The following is a 24,870-nucleotide window of genomic DNA, read 5'->3' on the forward strand; positions in this document are numbered from 1 at the left end:
AATTGCTGATTCTCCCGCTCAGGTATCTAGTTGACCTAGTTGGAAATGCTGGATTTCAAGTTGGAAAAGTGTTATTAACTTTTTTCAACATAATTTCAAAATCAGCTTTTCTAACTTTTCTTGGAAAGGAGAAAACTGGCTACTAAGTTTTTGATCAGGGGCACTGATAGATGCCAATATCAGCTCGAGGTATAGAATATTTTGAATGATTTGAAATACATATGTGGTAGGTTTTATAGATAAATTTGGCCACTATGTTTGGGTTTTTTTTTTGAAAATGTGATTATTCGATTCAGAATTGCATGGTATAAGTAATAATACAGCTTTGTGATAATAATTCTGCATTTCTGAAAATATGGGTCATTAATTAAAGAATAATAACTCAGTTGAAAGCTTACTGAAAAAGTAGAATTTAGAGACTGAGCAATATTCAGCAAAAGTAAATTGGATAATTTTATATTCCCGAATATTATGTTATTTTATGTCTTTTTAAAGTTTTGTTTTTGGAAAATATGAAAGTATCTTCAAATAATTTGCCAATTGCAAAATTGAATTTACATTTATGGTTAAAAGAAGGGCATTGTATAGAAAAAAGCTGAAAATGCAATTTTCAATTGTATTATGTATTTGCATTCTTATTGAGCCCTTCCATAGGCATACAGTAAACATAGAAAATCTGAGACTAAATCATTACGCATAAAAGTTTTATATGTCATCTTCGACAAAGTTATTAATTTTAGTTATTTGGCAAGGGACGTATTGTTTTTTACAAAACGACGCAAAGTATAATGATAAAAGCGTATGCATCAAATTCGATTCTAACTGCTCTCCGAATCCCAATATAGAAATGAGGCTAGTTATGCTAAAGTATCAAGTATTTTATTAATATTTAAAAAATGTAAAAAAGTTCCTATCCAAACATTTGGAAAAAATACTATGAATGTCTGTAGAGTATATCCATTTAACGGTCTCAATGCTTACAAAATATAGTTTATACTATAACTGAAAATAAAGTGTTAAGCAAAATCGTAATTTCACATATTTAATATATTTCAACTACAACAATTTAATCATTTTTATAGAATTTTGTCGAGTGGATTCGAGTAAAGGTAAGCGCAAATTCGTCCATGAATTAGGAAGAAAGTACTCCGATAACATTGTTATGATGTCTAACACCTCCATTCGCCGTCGTACTCCTGCCATGCCTATGTCAGTGCCATCATCGACATCGTCACTTTTGAATCATATGATGCAAATTACGGGCGATGACGCCACAGTAGCTGACATCAAAGATGATGATAAAAATCTTGATGGAAATGATGATGATGATCCTTTAAGTGATAACAGTGATGATGACGATATTCTACGTACTTTAATACATTCATCACTACCTTCATCTTCAATCATTACATCGAATAAATTGAAGTCAAATCTTAGTAGTAAACCAATATTAATTGAACCATCCTCTTCAAGCAGACGCCAATCAAACGTTCCATTGAGTTTCGGTTTGAGATCTATACTAACACGAAGTTTTTGTCGCCGCCGTCGTGAATCAACTTAGGTAGTTTCAAGACGTTCGATATAGAAATCGGAAGAAGAATCTTTTCCGCAACGTGTAACGAGCTATTTTTACTCTTTTAAGTTGGCTAGGTGTCGCATCCTAAAATAAACACCTGCAAGGTGACTTCTATTATATAACAAACTTTCATGTTTGCTGAATGTATCCTTGGAACATCAACAAGGGGTAAATGCATTGTAGATAGGCTTTAATAAAGAGAATGAAACTTCGAGAGGCAAGCCCGAAAAAATCCATAGTATTGGTGGGAAAATATCAATCAAATATAGTGGTAAATTTCGACAGAGAGTTAGCCATACCGATTTTACTTACTTTAGAGTAAAGTGTATCACGCACTACAGATTGTAAAGTGTGTAAAACAAATGTCATTTTCAATGGGTCTGTTTTCTACTTTTCTCTTTCACCGTTAGTAGACGCATTTGCGAGCAATTATTCCAACAATAGTATTTTGGCATTAATTGTTTTCTCCGCATACCTAATTTGATAAATGGGAAAGTTTTCATATTGTAGAAGTTTTTGCTGTCAAAAATTATTTTGTAATATTGACACGGTATCAGACATCACGTTATTTGTTTCACTTGGACTCTTAACAGTTTCAATCAAACACCATATAACTAGAAAGGTTATCAGCGGGGATCAGTGTAAAGACGGAATTCTCGTTTAAGCTTGAGAAACTGGAGAAAAACAAACTTTCGTTGATTCTTGACAATGTTGTTGAGGAACGTGCAAACAATTTAACTATCTAACAAGTCGCAATCGAACAGCAACAAAATTAATTTTTAATTGCAGGCTCAAAATCCCTCTTTTAATTCCAACATCGACATCAATTGAGCACAAAATCCTCCTTTGCCATATAATCTTGGAATCATTACTTTCGGGTGCATTGTACGGAGGTGATCTAAAATTTAACGCTAATAGCAGTATCTATTGTCCAATAGTGGAAGAACTACAGCATAATGTGTGCAGTCATGCCGATTGAATTTAGAACAGTTTCAAAGGTGTCAACGTAACAATTCAGTTTGGCTTTTCCACAAACTACCAATACATTACGTTACTGACCATTATAGTTTGATATGATATATTGCCCTCATACTTAATATGGCTTTAAACATATCTTCCAATGCACGCTAAATCTGTTATCTATTTATTTACAACTCATGTGTTTACAGGTGAAAAGTATTCCATATCTTTTTGTTGATTCAAAATACATATGGTTAGAGGCAACCAAATCTTTTATGGGTTTTAATCAACCTCGTAATTTGGGGGAGCATTTATTAACATTTCAATAACTCAAAGAGGCTCAGTTTATTTGTATGTAGCAGTTATTATTTTTTGTTGCTAAATACAAATCAGCGAATGCGAATATTTACCATCGATCTGGTGTTTCATAACGATTTCAAATTTGATATTTCTTCAATAGTGCTTCTACCTAGTTTATTTGCCATCCGAAAGCAAGCGGCAACAGTTCTTGGTTCGCACAAATCTTTCTATTCGCAGGGACACTGCAAAAGGCAACCGCAGTACTTCTTTCTCTCAAACAGACAAAGAAAGAGTTTTGGGAATCATGATGCCTAGACACTAGTAATCATCAAAAATATCGAAATTTTACTACTTGAAATTTATCTATAAGTTTCCATCTTCTATCCTGTACCATCGCATTTGGAATCTTATTTCTTACCATTGTTCTTCTTATGTTTTTGTTACTCACCTTAGTTGGAGTTCCGATGCTATTTTTCAGTAATTTTTTAACTCCAAAAAGATACTTGATGATTTACTGAATTTTCAGTCTAAGGATTTTTATGGTTTTGCTTGCAAAACTGAAGCAATCCATTACGTCGATGGTAATATAGTTTTTTTATCTTTTGTTCGCAAATCATCGTTTGGCTTATTCTTCGGTACCGTATATGGAGTCGGAGAAAATGTGTGGAAATTATTCTAAATTTAACAAAATTTAAAAATAGCTATTTTCAAATAATATTCACAGATGGCGGTGGATGGTTCAATTTGTATTTGGTACGTTTTTGTTTCTACAAAGCAGTGGATTTCGCAGTTATTTTGGCAACAAAAGAAAATTTTACATTTTTTTCTTCAGAACAACACTACAGTGATGATCATCAAAGTTGGTATTTCGATAAGGAACATTAGCCAATTGGAATTAATGGTCCCATTTAAGTCCATTCTTTTGATGAAAGGATAATTGTTAGGTGGGGAGAAGGAAAAACAGTTATTATTAATAATGGAAAGGAAAAATAAAAAGTGGGTTATATAGTTTCCGAATATCTTGATTTTCTGAACTTTCGACAAAATTTTAACACTGAAGAAGGGGTCTGCTCCGAAAAGGTCGCCATATACATATCCAAAGTAAAGAAGGCAGGGCCTGTTTATAAGTTGGAAAATAACATTTTACTTCCAAATTCGCAATTGATTCCAAAGGGGATTTGTTATTAGTGTAAGCAATAAGCCAGTTATTTGTAATTAAAGAGATTTATATCTATTCTTTCAAGGATGAATTAAATCAGTAGTCATTTCCACTTTCACTTCATTTTCTTTGATGATTTGTCCTTGTCCCAATCAGAGGAATATCAAAAATTTCTCTAGCATTTTAATTGAATTGTTTGGGAACTTTCTAGGAGTCAAAGATTGCTAGGTTGCTGGTAGAGGACTATCACAACCCCGTTGTATCATTTCACGGCGGTCGAAATTAATGAAGGAAACACAGCTATTTTGAATTGTTTGAGTTTTTGAATCGTCTGTTTGTCGGCAACTGTTCCCTTCCCTTGATTAGTAACAGTTTGTATTTTCTTCAGTGCTTAGATTAGTCTGGTTAATTATCGGTGAGAAATTGTTGCTCTAAGCGTTTTTCAATGAAGGAAATTTGTGCCCCAGTTCCTTTCCGAAACTTCTTACAGAAAAATGGTCTATATCATTTATCCTTCATCACCAGTTATTAGTCGGTCGGAAAACAGCTTGTTGTTATTCAAGCATTCAAGTAAACTGCACTGTAGTAATGTTCTCGAGTCTATTTTCAATTCAAGTTAAGAAATGTATACTTTTTCACAAATTATTCTATGCAAGACAAATCGAAAAACTGTAAATAATGATTTTAAACTCTCATTTTTTGGTTTTGCGCTTCAAGTTTTATTGGAATCTGGAACTGATAAAACACTGATAATATTTGTGGAAATAAGGAAAATTTCATTATTTGACAATTGCATATAATTGTAAGATTACAGTTTATAAGAATTCGATATTTATTTGCTTCCATCATTATATTAAGTCGATCTCGACAGTCAAAACGAACGACCATTTTTATGAATTACTTGAGGCAGTACCCTTCCAAAGATTATTCACCATTGTAGACCTTTGCATTACGGTGATAATTTTTTTTTCGATGTGTATCAGTTTTTAATGTTACCTGGGAGATAGGAGAAAGAATAGAAAGTCCATTTAATCTCATCATCTCTAAAATTTTCTAAAATCAAGTTTTCGTTTGAAATTTCGACTTTCTGCTGTGTTGCTAGCATAACTATTCCCCAGGTAACCTGGGAAAAAATCTTCTGGTTTGTAGTTATTTCACTCCTGCTTTTACTACTTATCTGGTGTTAGTCACTGATTCGAAAGATTAGGTTTCTATACGATGTGACGATCCTATCAGCTCATAATAATGGAGGATAATGTATTGCTAAGTTTCCCCCTGAAATTGATGCAGTTGCATCCGTGAGTAATTTCATTGTTCAGTTTTTATCGAGTTGCAAGAGTTCATTCAACTGAAAGATCATTAAGGGTTTATATCTCCGAAATAAACGGAAAGTCCTTGTAAATGGACATCACTGAGAATGTAATTTACATTTTCCAAATTATCGTTAAATTACATCTTTGTGGAAAAATTTAAATCTACTGCTTTAGTATCATGATTAAGAAGCTGTTGTTATTGCTATAATTATGCTTGCGTGGATAATATTGGCTGTATAATCAAATAGCATATTTAAGACATTCATACTGGGCCACATCAAACATATTGAAATGGTTGACTATGCATATTAGTACTGAAAGAAGAAGCGATTGATAAATGCATATTCGCAAAGGGACGCGTATCTGAAAAATAACAGAAAAATTAAAAAAAAAAGAAAAAAAATAAACATTGACATTTTTTTAACCTTGCCTGATAGATAACTAGTGATCTATATTCGACAAAAAGAATTACTTGGTTTGATGTTAAAAAAAAACAAATGTTTTATATTGGCTGTGACTGAATGATTAAGATTAAAAAGAACTATGTTGGCTAAAGAGACGTGATAGTACATATTTATAATTTAGTTAAAATTCATTTTCGTTTAATTCAATCTAGAGTAACTTTCTGACTTAACACTTTTGTATATTAATGTATATATATCCTCTTAATAATAATGCCAATAATTCTTAGGTACTTACATTTCCTTTAAGCAGAAAAACAATACATAATAAACCAGCATGCATTCATGTTAGAGTATAGTAACTTGTTAACACATTGTAATAAGAATGATAAGTTTTAAAAATAGCATATATTCGTTGTCTGTATATTTTAAGAATAATTTTCAATGTGGATGAATAATGATAAATAATGAAAAACACTTTTAACCTGTGTTTTATTGAATTCTCTATTACGGCAAATGTACATAGATTAGATTTAGGACTCAAAATATCTGTATCTACTAAATGTTTTTTTTTGTAACTTTTAAATGTTATGTATCATCATCAGCGAACTTGCATTCAATTGGAGCTTTTTCAACCTTATTAATACTTTCATTGCCCATCTGAGGATCAAAAATATAATTTTCTTAACTTTGAACAAAACTGAAATATATTTGAAATGGTTTTCAAATCAATGTAAATAACAATTTACATGACGGCTAGAACGATTTACTTATAACTGAATAATAATTTAAGAAAATAATCATAACTTTTAAAATTTATGAATTGTGAACACTTCTGTTTTTAATTGTGTAGCTTTCTTCCATTCCTCTTTTATTTTTTATACGTTTTGTATACAGGCATTCAAGCTCAATACGAAAATACTAATACCTTAGCAATTGCATCAACGTATAGATACCATTTATATTTCAGTTAATATATTGAAGTTAAAAGCCAAAAGAAAAATCTTTTAGTTTGAGTAATTTAACTATTTGTTTTCACATAATTAATTGGATGTCTCTCTTTCTACTTTACATGCTGCCACTTAATATTGAATATATTCATTGGCATTCCCTTATAAAATGCTAACGTTACTGAATATGTCTAAATTAAAATATCTACTTACCACGAACATTCATACGAACTTCGACGAAAATTTTAATATGTACGTATAACATGTTTTTTCCTGATCTATGCACTTTCGATCAATTATTCAATTGCACTTTTGCCATTGATTTATATTAATTTTGCACCATTAATGATTTTAAAATTGACGTCGACAAAAAAGTGGAAGACACTTCTACAGATAATTCTTCAATACGTAGACGATATCGTTTATTATCTGAATGTGATACCTATGAATCCCCTTGTAATTGTACTCAGCATTTAATTGAGAATCCTATTGAAATCGGTTAATATACGAAATACAATGATATTATTATAGTATATGTAACAATACGTTTGTGTAATTTTTATACATTTTTGCATGTATTTCACCACTGGAACCAAATGTTTAATGACGGATTCCAAAGAATAATGGTCCTGTTAAAGTCATATTTTCTGCATGGGTGGTTGATTCGAGAAAAAAACTTGGATTTCTAATAACTCTGCATGCATGTTACCACAGCTTTCGCATTTGGGGATGGTCTTTCGAAATAACTTTGTTGCTCTTTAATCATTTTAATTTTATTAGTTAGAAATAAAATATAATGGAAAATCTTGAGTTTTACAGATGCTTCAACAGTTAATAACTGGCGAAAAGGATTGGTATTTTGGAGAGCGGCGAGAGTATCATGTAAATTCCCATATATAGTAGGCATATTATCCGTGAATAGAACTTATAGAAAAACTGAATACCTTTTAAGCTCGTCCACTGAAATATAACTTCAACCTTTCGCCTTAAGTGATAAGTGTTAATATTTCAAAGTTGGTTTTATTTACAGAGTGTCTGTCTAAACTACGCTTACTCAACGGTTATTGTGGTGTATCTTTAAATATTCTTTCATATTTATTGAAATCTCTAGATGAAATAACGTCTTGATTGCATGGGTTTCTACATCTAACCTGTAACAGAATTATCACCTTGAATCGGATCTTAACGACTCATCCTCGTGGTGCGTCCAATGCACTCCAGTGGTACTAAATCGTCAAAAACTAAACGTTCGCGTTTTTGAGTGATAACGACAGACGCTATTTATGTTTTCTTCTACATATTATCACCATATAGAGCATTTTTAGCTAACATTCCTAAATTTTGAGCATTTAAAACAGGTCAACGAAAGGACAAATTTATTTGCTGCATTACAATTCCTAAGCTCGTTGATTTCAAATCATTATTCCTATCAGTTACCTTTTGACTTTCAGTTTGTTCCGATCCCTAAACTTGTTATCGTATATGGACAGCTTCTAGGGTTTTGTACTGAGAATCCTTTAGAATTACATCTGCCTCCGAGTTGCCAGATTCAGATTGATGGCGTGCGGAATCAAGATTCTCGTTTTTTTCTGCAGCAGCAATAGGATCTTCCAGGATCTCGGATATAGTTTCTTCCACGTTCCAACCGGTGCGATGGAAAATAGGATCAACAATCTTTCTGCAGACTCTGCCTTGAATACAACATTTATACAGTCGCAAAAATTATGACAATGGGAAATTGATCGACATTCGAGTTACTAGCACGAACATTAGATGTACCCTTATGATCCCATTTTTTGGCAAATGCACAAAGCACTCTGCGCCAAATGTGTAAAACTTGTTCAGATGCGCTCTTTTCCTGTGAATGATTTCTACACTTTTGATTGAGGTTAGCCCCGGAGATTCTTCGATAGAAATATAGTTCGGAAAAGATTAACAATGGCTACAACGTTCTGCACAACTTGGCTACAACGTTCTGCACGTGGACAGAGTATCTCGTTCCTTGCGCAGAGACAGAGATTAACTTCGCTACATTCAAAAATATACTACTTCTTTTTTTGCAATTATCCGGGTATTGCTTTTCCTGCTCGTTGGGTCCACAGAAATTATGGTTTTTGGCGAATGCGATGTTGAGCAGTTTTGAGCAGTTCCATGCCATGTTGCTTGTTTTGTTCGTCTCAATGGAACAACAATGCAATGCTATGCCTTTATCTTTTATCTTCCATTCCGAATTTTCACCTTTTCTTGATTACAGGTCTTACGTATATGCTCAAGACACTCATAACACCTGTTGTAAAATATTTATAATTGATGTTTATTCTCGCTCGAACTACTTAAAACGTTTTTATTTAAAATGAAAATTTTAGTTTATTTTCCATCAATTCTTTTTGTTCGCCAGTGCTTTATTGGCGGCCTTTCTTGTCGTACGTAATTAGCTTCACCAAATTTTGCAGGGTTTGCTAGTTAAGCCTCCTCCTCTCCCAGATATTTAGCTAGTTTTCACAACCAGCGCAAACGGCAGTAGCGAAATCGTCACATTTTAACTATATTCCTTAAAAATACTACTCGTTTTTTACTTTTTGTGAAAATTAAACGATAACCATCATTGGTTTTCACTAGTACCAATGCTTATATATTCAGAACATTAATTATTGCAGATTCTGTTGTAGGTTTCCTTGATGGTGATCGCAAAGCTTTAACGAACAGGTCGAAAAAGAATCAACGTCTTCCCCATGCTATTGTTCAAACTTCTTCTGTGCTAATTGTGATTAAATAACTTACTTAATTAAGTAATATATCATTCATATTTGTCGACGAACATCTAGAGGAAATCTTAACAAGCTTTGACGATTTTTGTCATTCTCCTTTGCTTTTCGTCTGATGTCATAATCTCGTTTATTTTTTTGACCCTAAAAAGTTCTTCCAGGTTTTTGCTAAGAACTTTATCGTGAAGCGAGCGACCACTCATAATGGCGAGTTGAATATTCACGTGAGGAAATTTTCCCATTTTTGCGCTTGTTTATCTAAGATTTCTACACGATTGTGTACTTTAAAATTTTATTCAAGGGCAGGTCTCTAGGTAATCGATGGCTACTTAATTTCAAGTTCATATTTTCAAAGAACTGCCTTACTTTAAGCTACTAGTCTAAAACTGGCTTCGAGGATGAAGTGCAGAAGTCTTTAGGGGAAGGGCTCAAGCATTCCATGCATGGTAAACTATAACAGTTCAATGGTTTAATGGCTACATACACCCGTTTTCCGCATAAAGCGAGAGAATATATATTGGTGTGCAATACTCTAATGGTATCATTGAAATAGCAATGTGATTACGGTACTCTTTAAGACCATCTTAAGAGAAAAATATAGCGTTACATAATTTCCATATTCTAGACAAGTTTCGAGGCAATATTTAGATAATAATTTCCAAATAAATTGCATGAAATAACTAGACAGATGTTCGAATAGATTGAAAAAATCAATTTTGAAAATACGTTAAAAACTTCGCTCATGCAGCACTAAATACAAATAAATCTCTCGTTTGGAATATAATACATTTTCTTGACAAATTTAATAATTTACGATTTACGTTTGTCTTTGAAAATACTCCCTTCCAACGAGCTTGTTGCGATAAGGAAGAGAACCAATTTTAATATCTGTAGTGACCAACTTTCGTTTTGTACATCAGTGCATATACATATGTTAGAATAAACGATCAACCAAATAAGAAATTGCGGCAATCTAAATATGGATAAAATTCGTACGGGTTTTCTTGATGTTATATAATTTCAGATATCCAATTCACCAAACATATATTAACGACATCAATGGTACGTAATCCGATTGATGACCTATTTGGGCTTGCATGCTGTTAAATCTAAACTTCCTTTTTGATAAAATTCCCACCTGAAATTGTAGCTAGTGGAACTTCTCGGATCAAATTTGATCAATCATGCTTCACTGATTTTCATGAAAACTAACATTAGCAAATGTGTGTGGTTCAAGCACTAATTGCTACTAACTCACAAGAAAAAAAAATTTAGATTATTTTTTTTACTTAACCAATTCAAAATAGAACATACTGACAATGTGCAAACGTGATCATCGTCATCATCGCTTAGATTGCGAGAATGTGAATGAGCGAATATGCAATGAATGTGTATGAAATATTCGAAATTGAACTGTTTATTATTTTCACTTATTGGATTCTGATGCATTTTCGTTTAATCTTTCCATATTTTTATTTCATGTATTCAATTGCGAATTTGTTTGTTTTATATTTTCTGTAGAATGGATTTTGTATGATTTTTCTTCTTATGTTTGTGTGTCTTTCAGGTGAATCCACTTATCTGTGACTGCTACTGACACAACTTTTCAACAAATTATTAAGATTTAAACTGAACGATTGGAAATCATCATTTCATTGATAAATTACCACTAATTTTTATGTTTTCAAATATTAGCTAGACTAAAAATGAAATTTTACTATGAACATGTGTACAAAAAATTAAAATAAATATCAATATGTAACGGTTACTTACTGCGGCGTATAAGCTTTGCACTAGATATTTAGCCCAATTTGAGTTTATCTATTCCCATTGCACTTTACACGCGTAATCAATGCACAAGTTAGTACGAGAATTTATGAATTTATTTAATTCGGTATTGGAACTATATTTCGGATTTCTGACAACTTTTTTGCAATTTATTGGGTTCGGAGATGCATAGTGGGTGTGAGACGAATGATACTTATTATTTATAAAAATGGGGGGTTTTTACTTATTTGTGTAGAGAGTTGAGTCTAGTAGATTGCAAAAGTATGCAGTATATATCCGTCGGTCGAAAAAACGATCCTTTATAATTTGATGGGATCATAGGTCTGTGACTATGAAAAATGACATGATTGTGGAAAATTGCATAAGATTCTTCATTTCTATCTGTTATTGATCTACGACCATTTAAATGAAGCCTCTGAATATCTTGAAGAAGTTATTGCGAAGGGTAGACACTTGAAGATACATCATGTTCTGCTTCAGGCTCTTCATAATCGCAGGTCATGGCAAAACTGTTATTGTTCGATAAGTATCATACTTTCCTCTACCATCCTTTCCTTTGATTGGATACTGATGTGCATGTATTCGGTGAATGTGGTTGACATTCTACTAAAAATTTTCCCGCTTTGTATTGGGTACGTAGTTTCTGCACGATTACAGCAAAATTTGAGTCAAAAGTGTGTACGATGATCCAAAGATGTTTAATGATACAAAATAAAATATATTGAAACAGACAATCGATTTCTCTTTCTACAAATTACTGAGGCACAGAAAATGTTTTTCTGACAAGTCAGACAGTGGATTACTTTCATAATAATAGTCTAAGAGTAAATTATGCCACTGGATTAGATTGATTTGGTTTCATAACCTGAACATTTTTACACGAACCCCATTAAAGTTTTCAGAAAACTTTATTTAGAATGAAGGCCCGGCAAATTATGAAAAAATATATTAGAATTTGTATCATTTGTGTATATTTAAATTCAGTTAAAAGTCGCATAAATGATTCAGTTCAAATCAATCTCATAAAGAATTTTAAGTCGCTAGCAGTAGAAAGCAGAGTTTTAGTTTTAAAATTGATGTTTGTTGCAATTTGTTTGGTTGTATGATTAAGAAGACGAAAAAAGGCGTCAATATTGATATATGAAGCAGATTGCAAAAATTGAAGAATTAACTTAATTTTGGAATATTATTGTTTGTCGAAAATGTGTCGGGAATTGAATTATTATTTCATTTGAAATTTCTGCATTTGAATTTTTTAAAGTTAGAGATTAACAACCATTTACAATTTGTAAATGGAACGGAATTCGCCGAAATTATTATCTTCAAATTTCACTCAACTTTAGGGACATTCGCTGAATCTAAATGTGGTTCCTTTTCAAACTGCTTCAAGGCCGACTAAAGCAAATCATATTTATTTCATTCATCCGAATATTAATTTCTTTCGGCAAAGTACAAAGATGAGGGGATTCTTTGCTATATGATTTTCTATCGTCAATCCAGAAAAATCGAGCACGCGGACTCGATGTTGGAGCCCCCCCTCTTGATATAATAAAGCACCGGAATTACAAAAAGTATGCAAGTCCACATTCGAACTGTTCTAACATGTCTAACGTGTTGATGCGCCAGACACAATGAGAATAAATTATCGACGACTTGATAGGGGATGATCTTATCATTACCTTTCCGCTTAACGCCGAAAAAAATACTTTAATTTCACTTTGCTTATATTCTGTTCGCCTCTCTACGGAGTGTTTTCTATCATTTGAACATCCAATAATGGATTTGAAAGAGGTAATTAGTTGTTTTGAGATAAAAGGTGGTCAATTAGCTTCTCACGTGAGCCAATATTTTTTGGTTACTTTTTGTTAATTAACTATCTTCGTTTAAATTATCATATCGAAGCATATCTACTGTTGCCTGTATTAAATGACATTTGTTTGGGAATCATCTCCTCGTCTGTGTTGAGATTGGCTACGCTTTTAAACCGTCCTTTTTTCTATTTTCTGTTCAAATTATTCAACCCTTCTCACAGAATATAGGCTGCTGTTGTCACAAATTCGTATAGAAAACTCATGTTGATTTAAATTGTCAGCTTGCATCGATTTTGTTCCCTAATTTTCTACATTTTCATGGCAGATTCTCGTCATTCATATGTAACGTCTGGCACTTTTTATTCACGAATATTGCGCCCTGAAAACATCCGTGTATATATACATCTAAAGTCGTTTCTGGTTGTATTCAAATCGACTAAAGTGTGAAAGTTTTTAGGTTGATCTCCTCCTGGCATTTTCAGAGTCCGGTTTGACTTGTGGTTCCCTATATTCTAAGGAATATCCTTCTCCAATATGCAAGATGGAACTTGTTATTGTTATTACAGGTATGGCCCGCAAAAGTCCAGAAAAAGGCGGATTCTGAAGCAAGGGAAACGGATGATTATTTCAGATCCTATCTAATAACACTACTAATGTTGGAACATTATTCACTGTTTCTAGTTCTTTTGACTTGATTTAGTTTATTTTCCCCCCTAAGGATCGAGGGAGAGGATTTATTCCATATCGTATATATAGTTTTCAATAGCTCTTTATAGTTTTATTCTCGAAAATTATTTCCGTTGAAGCTAGTAAATCCAGTAGCGTCTTCAGGTGTATCTGATTCACCCAATGATGAATGCATCTGAATAGCCCATAATGTAAACTTTCTCTGATTCTAATGACACTAAAAATGGTTCATAATGAATGTTTGCAGTATTACGAAACGGAACGATAAAAGTAAATGTGAATTTGCTGATGCGAAGCAATGCTTTCTCATCTTTAAACACTAATCTCAGCCTTTTCTCAAATTTAATTTATTTTACCGCCTGCCGAGTTCAGTTTCATGAATGAATCGATTAGTTTTTTTTTATTCCAAACGTGTATTCCATTCCTGGTTTGACCAGAAAAATTTACATCAAGTGAACTAAAGGTGTGTAGTCCGGTGTGTCATACCTAAAAACCAACTCTAACTTGGCGATGTGTGAGGTACCCACCTTTTCTCGCGCAGGGGGAGAGGGTGTTCTCAAATTAAAGAAATAAAATTCTTGGAAACAACCATTGTTGCAGCATTGTATACAAAGTAAAAAAGCGAAAATTAAATCCAAGTCGGTCGATTCTAATAACAAATCCATAATTCTTGTTAAACCAGCCCAGGCTTTCCTATGTTTTAACATCTGCAAATGAGCTATAATATAATTAACATAAATAAAAAGTTACACGAAGAAAAACACAAAACCTCTCTGAGACTAAAGTATTCCTAACGCGTAACAGTTTTTGGTTTACAGGTCATGATAAATAACAAAAAAACTACAAAAATTCTAGCTCCCATTACAGGAATAAGGAACTCAGATGTAGTGTGGTACTTATATTCTTTATATGATAACGATGAAATTGGAAGAACATATATTGTATGAAACGAGAACAGTAAATGCGAGTATGTATACAATATAAATAAAATTTCGATAGGTTTGCAAAACAAAAGGAATGAATTACACTGTCGAAGAATGTTATTTATGACTATTTTTATTTATTATTCTTCGGAAAATTAGAATTGTTTGGTTAATTGTATCGTTCCCCAAGACTTATTATTGTCGAAATTATCTCGCATTCATTCGCCAGTGCTACCGACTTAATACTTATTTTGATCCTCCCAATCAGTAGCAAGTTGTCTCTATTTAAAACTTCTAGTGAATGTTTGCTCAAGTTTGCATCATTTCTTTGAAGTATTTGTCTGTTAACAATTTGGTTAAGAAATGCATCTCTACCCAAGCGTTATCGATGACAGCGTGGTAGAATTCCTTTTTACCGATTTGGTGGAATTTTCACCAATATTTTGTCAACCGAAAGCAGAAAAAATTACAGTTGACGCTTGGTGAATTCTTGTGTCGGAAGAAGTTTAACTTTATATTGACGGGCCCCATTTCGGAGCATTTCCTATATTTCATTATATGCCTTATATTACATGATTCCAATCAGTAGGAAAGTTGGAGCTATATTTTTTTGAGCTACTTGGGCTTACTTCCTTTTCTTCTGAGAGATTTTTTTTTTGAAACCGCTCTATGAGCTGTCATCTGGTTAGTTTGTTTTCCTGTTATTTAAATATTCATGCTTTATTTCCTACTTTACAATCAAGTTCTATTTTACCACGAATAGCCAAGTTTCAGGGTTCTTCCTTCATTCACTATGTTTTAGCATTTGACATTTGAATTTCTGTTCTCTGAAGCCTTTTAATGTAGTTTGTGTTTGGCGATATATTTTATTTCGAAATGCGCTGTCCATTGGTATTTTGTTCTTTTTTTGTTGATAACTTGCTTCGAAATAATTCGATTTTTTCCTTCAAGATACTGCAATCGATTTCCAATTGATGTGTATGAAACATTTTTGGCCTCGATGGTAAGATTTCCTCTAAACGAACGCCCATATTGTGACATAAAATTCACGTTATTGTTTACTTTTTTTATTTGATCGGGGTAGGGGTAGCATTTTTGGTTTAGGTGTGAAAAATGGTGCTAGATATTGGGTGGGGGGATATTTTTCAGAATCTTTCGGGTGCTATGGCCGTGATTTTATTACGAATATTGTTTTTCAAATGGGGCTGGTTCTTTATATATTCGCATAGAGACATTCTTTCAAAAATCCCCAAAGAAAGAAGTCAAGAGCAGTTAAGTGTGGTGAACGTGGAGACCAATTTAAATTTGAAATGCGTCCTGTGACTCAATTTTCTTGGAGCCAAAGGTTTAATAGTTTTTCAGAGCTGTCGTCCCCCATCATTTCCAAAGAAATATGGACCAATCATCCTTTTGATCATGCATCAAAGAGTATGTCTGAGGGGGTGTAGTTGCCGTTGATGAATTGCTCTCGAATTAACGGCAGTCTATATTTTGCATTTTTACTTGCTTACAACCCCATTTGATTGCGAATAAATTTTATTGCCCGTTATTCTGCTTTTTGCCGAACAAGAATGTCATATTCAAATTGCTGCTAGTAAACTATCCGCTTTAGAGTTTGCACAAGTTGAATTTTGTATTCAAATTTACAAGTTTTGAATTTTACTCTCGCTCATTTGCTCTTTTTGCTCACATCTCACGTATACATTCAATATCATCGTCGGGCTGCACCGTGCATAGTCTTTCGGCAGCATGAAAATTCATTACTGTTAGTTATTGTTTAAAATTTGCTTCGAGACGGATTATTGTTGATACTGGGAGCTCAATCTGCACACTAAAATAACGATGATATGATATGCACGCAAGATTACAACATCAAGACAAAATTCTATGATTTCGGTTCCTTGCTCCATCGTTTATCCCTCCAGATTAAATTCTCCATGTTTTTGGTTTAAATCCTGAATGAGAAAATGTTCATTAGTAAAAAGTTATAAATAATCCAACCCCGATGTTGACATTGACGTTGTATTATGGAGCGGGACATAGTAAATGGGTGGCGTAAATTTTACCAACATTATTAAATCATTTTCCACTTTGCAGCTTATATTATCATTAATAATATTTTGTTTTTTGTTTGCTTGGATTTTTACTTTGATGACAACGAATTGGACTGGTTGAAAGTTCAAGGCTATCCTAAGAATTACATATTGATATTAAAGGTATTTGCTCTTTAGCAAAGCGCCACTACCAACAATTTGGCTACTTGCCAATAAGTCAAAATTGAAATTTATGATTTCTCTAATATTTGTGAAATGTTCATTGTTTGCTCGTACATTTGTCCAGTGATTATAGTTAACAACATAAACAAGTAAGAGAAAATTATTCTCAAATCTAATAAGTGAATCTTGCGTCGTGGGGGTTGCGTTTTCTATTCCAGAAACATATTAATGAAATGTTGGGTCTTTAGGATTTAAAGGCCAAACAATATTATTGGAAAATACATATAATGGGAAGTACTAAAAACGCAACAGTAAAGAATACACAAACGTAGAGGCTATGTATTTAAAATAGCAGAGAAATTTATAACTGAAAAAATCTGATTTTTTTTCGTTAGCTTTGTACATATTTTTTCTCATGTCTTTTTTAAAATGTTTCAAGCCTGCAGTTTCGAAGGACGTCCAAGTGGGTAATTTAATCTTTGAGAAACATTTAGAATTATCATTTCTCCATCTTTGTACTGTAAATAGAGCAAAAAAGGAAAATCATATAAGAATAAGGAAAAGATGGAGGAATGAAGCAATTGAAATTGGACTGAGTATACACGGTAGGTGTAATATATCAGCACAGATTCTATGTATAAATCCCAAACAAATTTATGATATCTATGAATTGCCATTTCATGTTTAAGCAAAAATAGTGTAAGCGGTTCATACCAACGGACACGTAGAAGAATCACATAAAGTAGATTACATTAATATTCTTATTGTTATTAATACACAATCTATTAATCTGTTCAATTTGTTTTGTTACAATTTGTAAAAGAAAAAATCCAAAATATTTAAATGTAAGCAGATAGTCACGGATGAAAATATTATTAGATGAAAGTGGAAGAATAATTAACTATAAAAATGAAAAGAAAAAAATGACCAGATTCAATATTTGAAAATGTTTTATAACAAAATATTACATAGGTAGATATTATTTTATAAATGTGTATATTATATATTTTTGTTTCCTCTCCAATCTCATCGATAATATTAACAACTTTATGAAGATAATATTTAAGTTGTAAATAATTTTATTGATAAGAGCTAATATATTATTGGAAACAATTTTTATTTTTATTTAAAAAATAAATAATTCCACAGTTAATTTATTTTATTTCTTCGAAAAAATATTTATGGAATTGATATTTTTCATTGTAAATTCGAGTATATTTAAAAAAAAATGTAGTTAGGTGTCACATATTCGATGGAGAGAAAGATTATTTTTATTTGACAATAATTAATTGATCAGTTTTCAAAAAGGGGTCAAACTGCTGTTTCTGCTCATGGGACCGTCAATAACTAGCAACTAAATGCTATGGGTATTTAGCCCTCATGTAATACTGCCTGGTGTTATTCAGGTACCCCAGACAAAAAAAAATGATAGATAATTAAAGGTGAAATATTGAAATGTATTTGTATGATATCTGGAGTAATTTATTACAAAATACAAGAAGAAATCTAAGACTCCATACTCATACATGCATGACAAAATAATGCTTGTTTCTTATTCGTGTAAAATTGTTAAATGAAACACGCTTGTGCCGTGTTAATCTCCGCTATCCCGTTTGGGAAAACGCGCATGGTCTCTTTCACTTTCGGGCCCTATGTTATTGTATCATAAGTCACGGACTAGGATACCGTTTTCCAAGAATCCCTAACAGGTTTGGCTAGATAACGTAAATATAAATCTTTTACAAGAATGGCCACATGAAATCGTGAACAAAATACAACATATGAAAAATTAATGTGTGATCATGCAGGCAATTATTCCAGTAATGCCTAGAGCAGCACGATTGATGGCGAAACCAATCCTACCTTTCTAATGATAGAAGGCGGCGGAACTTGATATCTCTGAGGCTTTGAGATGTTTCTTGTGGACATTTATAGTGGACTTTTTGAAGAGGAGAAAAAGTCAGATAACGACTAGCAAACTGGCCTCAAAAATCAACTTCGATTGTTATCTTGTGGGCTCTTACCCGTATATAATTTCTACACAATTCACGAAGAAAATCATACGACAGGCTTCTCCAACTATAACTTAGAAGCAAGCCTCTAAAGCGAACTTTTTTGGTAGCGCTTAGACTCCACAAAGAAATAAATCAAGTACAAAATTTCATTCTTAACAAAAATGGGTGGGATATCTTCAGATGGTTCTTTCAATGAATAAATGAATTGATGAAACAGTTCATTAAAACTTTCTACTCCTTTTTATATGAATTATGTTGTTTGGTTTCTCGAAGAATGTCTGGCCTTCAGGCGGTATTTAGTAAGTTAACCTCCAGAATTTGAAAGTGCAAAAGAATGAGTGCTGACACTTCAGCACAGTTAGGTCTCCAGAGATTGATATTAATGTCTCATTTTTCTTTTTAGTCTATATTGCAGAGGTTGTAATATTATGTGAAGTTAGTTCTTTCATTTCCTGTTTTCCTGCATTGTGAGTTACTTCGCTGATAATCATTGAAATCATTGAACATAAATCAAAACAACTGGATTTTTTTCCGTTCTAGACTAATGTTCCTGATAACGGTATATTTACTTATCCCATACAACGCAAGTGAGAATTTCGAAGACTGAGTTTAACAATTGTTTTCTCTTTAGTGATGAGTTGCGATCACTACTGTAATGATTCCGCATTGTAATTCCCTTTTATTAGGAAGGGATGGCCAATACAGAAGCACACAGAGAATATTGGTGCGGAGTAGTCTGTGAACCTATTCGTAAGGTGCTAATGTGTCGACTCCGGATCGCTCAAGTGGTTAGAGCGCTTGGCTGTCGCAGCAGTTCAAATTTCACTGATGGCAAAGAAATTTTTTATCATGACGGCATGTCGGATACCAGTCGACTCAGTTGTGAATGCATACCTGAGTCAAATGAGGGTACTAATCTCGGGCGAGCGCAATGCTGAACACATTGCCTCGTATAGTGTACTGTAGTGTACCGTTACAGTCTTGAATGAAGTGCTCTACCACACTTCAAAGCCCTGATCCAATTGGATTCTTGCGCCAACGATTATTATTAATGTGCCAAGTACTATCGAGTTCGGCGCGCCCCTCGCCGGAAAGAATGGTGCCCAGGTATACAAATTTTTCAACATCCATGATAATCTCTCCATTAATATAAATAAAAGGAGTACGATGGTCTGCCAGATTGTTTTTGTCTTGCCCTTTAATCCATATGTAGAACCACTTAGATCGGTGGAACAATAAGCAGAGCTGCCAGTCTAATCTAAGTGTTTGTGGTAAGATAGTGTGGACCACGTCCCTGATATTGAGAAGAGATAATTGTATTTCGCTTTGCACTTCGAATCCCCCAGAGATTTTACCTCGATGCAGCATTTTGTGTCGCTATATGTCGCTTTGATTATGGCTATCCGTCTTTCTGCATAGAACATTGGAAAAACACTTCTTGTTGCTGCTGTTGAAAACTTTCTTTGAAGTCAAGAAACCAACCTCACTGTGATAACCGTTCTCTCGAAATGAAAACTTCTTACCTTTCCCATTCAATAGGAAAGTGAGTTTATTTTATACAATGCTACCATTATGTGATTCCATATAATGAATTTGAATTGAAAGCATTTTTTATATGAACGGTGATAACTGTGCAATATCTCCTGGCATTGATAATCCCTCCTAATCCTTCGATCACATTTCTGGTGAAGCCCATAACCATGTTGATTGGCAGCGTAATGATAATTTGATAGGCCGCCTGCACTCTGCCTGGGATAAGAACTTGCTTCAGGAAGCTGCTAAGTTTAGCCATGCCTGCGCTCTATGCTCCACGGGGATCGATATTTATTTCATTACATAACTGCACAGTGCTGTTGGATTTGCTCTTTTATATTGCTTTTATAAGTTTTTTTCTCGAGGCTTTGTATACATCCTGCTGAGCTGGCATCTGTTTCTCATTCTGAAATTCCACCAATAGATAGGGTTACTTGCTTATCTAATTATAGAAGCATCACATGACCTGCTTGGACTTTTCACTATATGCGAGAACATTCCTTTCCCGTTCCCTTTAAATTGGATTATTCGTGTAGAGTGTCCGCAAAGACTTTCTCATTAAAGCTTTTGGAGTTCCACTGTTTTTTCGGGGAATAGCCTGAGATTGTACGCGATATTTAAAGTGGCACTTGTCTTGCTAGTTTAGCGTCCCCTGATTCATACCTGGACTCTGTTAAAAGTTTCTCTAGGACCTCATATGTTCTAATTGTGCTATTCGGAGAGGCGTTGCAGTTAAAAATACCAGTCCCACCTACTTTCGTTTTAACACATTCTTTTACGGTTGCTAGGAAGTCTTAGAAAGGGCTTCCTGCGCACTTCCATCTTTTCCTGTAACCTAGGTAGAGTTTTCCAGCACTTTAATGGGGCTCAATACTACAGTGTCTATATTCATTAACAAATCTTGCACAATTTCGCAGTAATTGGGGCTTATTTGTATGAACCTCATTTAACTTAGCGGTTATTGCAGGCCCTTGTCACTTGCACGGATTCAGGACATCTATCTGTCACACGCAATTTATTAATTTAAATTGTACTTTGTAACCTTGCCTACAATACGAAAGCAGAAACTGCTTTGATGTCCTATGCTTGACAAAGGATTGAGTTCCTACAGTAGAATCTAGCGAAATGGACAAATGTCTGAAGCGGATGCATAGCAGATACTTCTATAAACCATGTACTTCATTCCCCAAATCCCATTACCAAGTTAATTTTGTTCCTATTTACTCCTTCATTTATATAAGCTGGTCACTTTCAATTAAATGGGGCTTTTGACTTACTCTATCAGCTTTAAAACTTCAGTTGAAGCTTTGACTGAGGATTAGGTTATGGGATGAACTAATCCAATGGCCTTCTGTGGAGGTCATTAAGAGAAGCGATTTTTTTGTTGTTCGGAAATAAGTTTTTGCTTATATAATAGAGGATCTCGTTCTGCTTTCGACAACGAGGTTCTTCTTTCACATCAATGTTAAGCAGATGAATATGATCCGTTTGATGCCCTACGAGTAGAGTATGTTGAGTATTAGAGAAAAGTTAAGGACAAATCTCTTTTATACGGACAAACTGTTAGACACATTAAATAATGAGGGATGTCAGAATTTCGGCTACTTTCACGTATCTAAAAAGAACGAACATAGCTAGATTCGGTTCTTTATTTCTTCTCTCGTTTTTGGTCCGCATTATACAGCTGCAACAATACCAATGGCAATATTATTGTTCAATTTTGGTCCAGTGTACTAACGTTGCTATTCATTTTTTTTTGTCTACAATAATTTAGGAGCTGTGCTTGTACTAACCTCTGCATGTAGTGAGAATTGGAGAATTTGAGGGGATTGACATGCAGGGCGCAGAAGAAAAAAATTAGAATCAAAACTCTGTTTGTTATTTATTTATGATTAGAACTCGACTAACTCTTCTTGCAATTATGTAAACTAGTCCACGGGCTCCAATGTCTGATGTACAGTTTAAAAACTGTCTGACTTGTAAATCCTTCGCGGACGCCCCTCGTATTCCAAAACGAAAGCTGTTACTTGCTTAAATGCTTCGGTAGGCTTCCTTCAGTTAGTCAGATTAATAGACCTTATTCCTTCTTTCACAACCAGAGTTCGCGATTGGCTACGTAATACTACTACTGGGAAGCTAAGAGGGGAATTTTTTAATATCTTAGATTAGATCTTTCATTGAAGTGGTTATTATGGATTATCTTCCGCTTTGATAGATATATAAATGTGATAAGATGAAATTTCGACCGTAGGGTGGAAGTAAACTTTAGGAGGCGTATTTAATTAAATTGGTTTCAAGCATTAAATGGGTTTGAAACTCAGTGATAGCCTAGCTTTTCGGTTGTTACTAAGCTTAAGTGCAGCGAAAACGGTTTTTACTTATTGTGTATTAAGTAAATTGACTGCTACTTAGTTCTTGTTCGCATGTTATATTATTATACTTTGTTCAGCAAAACGTCAATCTATGTTTTATTTATACTGAAATGAAATGATATGAAACCGTCGATTAGATAATGGAACAAATATTACGCTATTATTGTAGATTTCCCATTGATGGAGTAAAATCTAACACTAAAAATTACCAAATGCAATCATATTTTTATAAATTTATATAAAAATCCTTACTATGAAAAAAAAATGAGAAACTTTGTAGGAAAACAAATGTCAATGAACAAATCTAAAAAAAGTTTGAAATTGTGAAATAATTACGGTAAAATGTTGCGCGTAAATAATTTTGCTAACTTTCCAAAACTGGAGAAATTATATAGAATATACAAATTATATTAAATAACACGAAAACCGTTCTAATGAAATATTTTAAATATGAAATAAGCAAGGACATAATAAAATTTTCAAGAAGGAGAAAGTATAGGATTCGTAGTCGCGAGGCATTTGAACTATTCAGTAGAAAGTAAACCGGATAAATATTTAAATTGAACAAATTTATTATTTTTTGGTAATTTTCAGTTGAAAGAATAAATATTAGCTATAATAGATATATTTAAAAAAAAAATTGGCATTACTAATTCGTTGGATGAAGTAGCAAGACGTCTAAAGACGATTCAAAGTGTTCGCTCCAATTCGTACTACCGTTTTCTTTCTTAGAAATAACTGAAGTGTGCCACCCCGTTTTGACAGTCTCCGATTTAACTTGATGTTTACCGCAAAAGGGGTTTCCACAAAATGTGGATTATTGAGAATAAAAAATGTAAAGACTGCAGAATTTGAAAAAAAAACACCGAGTCAAAACAGAAAAGATTATGAGGTTGTTTATCTCCTATGTAGTATACATATATAATTCACAAATAGTAATCTATACAAACATTTTACAAATGAAAAATATAAAAGTGCATTTATCCGGTTTTACTAAAAATCGACCTTTGGTAGTCATCAGAGACTAAATTTATTAAACAAAAATACTTTTAGTGTATGGAGACCGGAAAACCACAAGCATCATAGTAAAAACCAACCAATTTTTTATCTCTATCGTAGAGTTTCCAGTTTATATGTTCGAATAGCAATTACATCTAATTAACAAACAGTTTAATAAACACAATAGAATGATTCGTTAAGCGAAACACCTGATTCTATATGTAAATGACGATCCAGAGGAAAGGTGATGATACAAATAATTTGGGATAAGTAGGAAACGACCGAAAGATATATAAAGTCTAAATTTCACCTTGATATATCTCACCTGAAGAATAGACTTCTACTCTTTGGACAAATTGGACTTGGTGTAAAACTGAGATAATTATATATATGTACATGTATAGAAGATCAAAAAAGTTCACAATATTTAAGTAGTCCCTATTACTAAAAATTACTTTGAAGAAAAATACAAAACAGAAAACCATACAAAGATATATGAAACAAGTAGATATTAATACCTATCTATGTATATTGTAAACACATATTTAAACAATATGTACAAATATATTTAACAATTTTTTTAATCAATTTTTACCTAGAGAGTACAAAACTTGATAAGAAGATGATATAATATGAATTTAATACTTAAGAAGATGGAGAAAAAAGAAAAAAGCTAATTTATTGATAAGCAACCCGATAGAAAACAAATTTGCAAAAATAAAAATTAAATATAACAATTAAATGAAAAAGTATTTTACATTTTTGTCAAATGGAATTATTTTAAGGATTGTATAGATGAGCTGAAGTAAGTATCAATCAAAATTTTTGTTGTACTTTTATGGGAGAGTTCTCGGCTACAGTCAAAGTGAAATTGGTTTCTCCTCATCAGCTAGTTGCCAAAAGACAAAAATTCGCGGGTAATTATTCCGTTCACGGTTATTTGCCTTCTTCAATCTTAACCCAAAAAAGTCGAAAACAGAAAACTTCGTGCTTCAGGTGTAGAGAGTTTTATAATTTTGTCACCAATAGTAGGAGCTTCTTTCAGTTTGCAAAAACTGTTCTACTCGAAACGTTGCACCATAGGGTCAAAGCTCTGATTATA

At 33.1% G+C, this 24,870-nt stretch overlaps 1 protein-coding gene across 2 annotated transcripts in view; it reads left to right on the plus strand.

Moving 5' to 3' along the window:
* The window catches only part of LOC119647473 (phosphatidylinositol 3,4,5-trisphosphate 3-phosphatase and dual-specificity protein phosphatase PTEN), an 88,324-nt gene extending 64,646 nt beyond the window's left edge, over positions 1 to 23,678 (plus strand). Inside the window, exons 10-11 of one of the 2 annotated variants that reach the window (XM_038048451.1) lie at positions 1,083 to 1,109; positions 10,992 to 23,678. In XM_038048451.1, coding sequence (XP_037904379.1) covers positions 1,083 to 1,109; positions 10,992 to 11,011 — 47 coding nt within the window. In that variant the 3' untranslated portion in view covers positions 11,012 to 23,678. Of the gene's footprint in view, positions 1 to 1,082; positions 6,187 to 10,991 lie in introns of those variants that run through there. The other variant, XM_038048443.1, reaches the window with a different exon arrangement.
* The last annotated feature ends 1,192 nt before the right edge of the window (positions 23,679 to 24,870 follow it).

This window comes from Hermetia illucens, chromosome 1, assembly GCF_905115235.1.
Source record: "Hermetia illucens chromosome 1, iHerIll2.2.curated.20191125, whole genome shotgun sequence".
In the NCBI taxonomy this organism is placed as follows: Eukaryota; Metazoa; Arthropoda; class Insecta; order Diptera; family Stratiomyidae; genus Hermetia; species Hermetia illucens.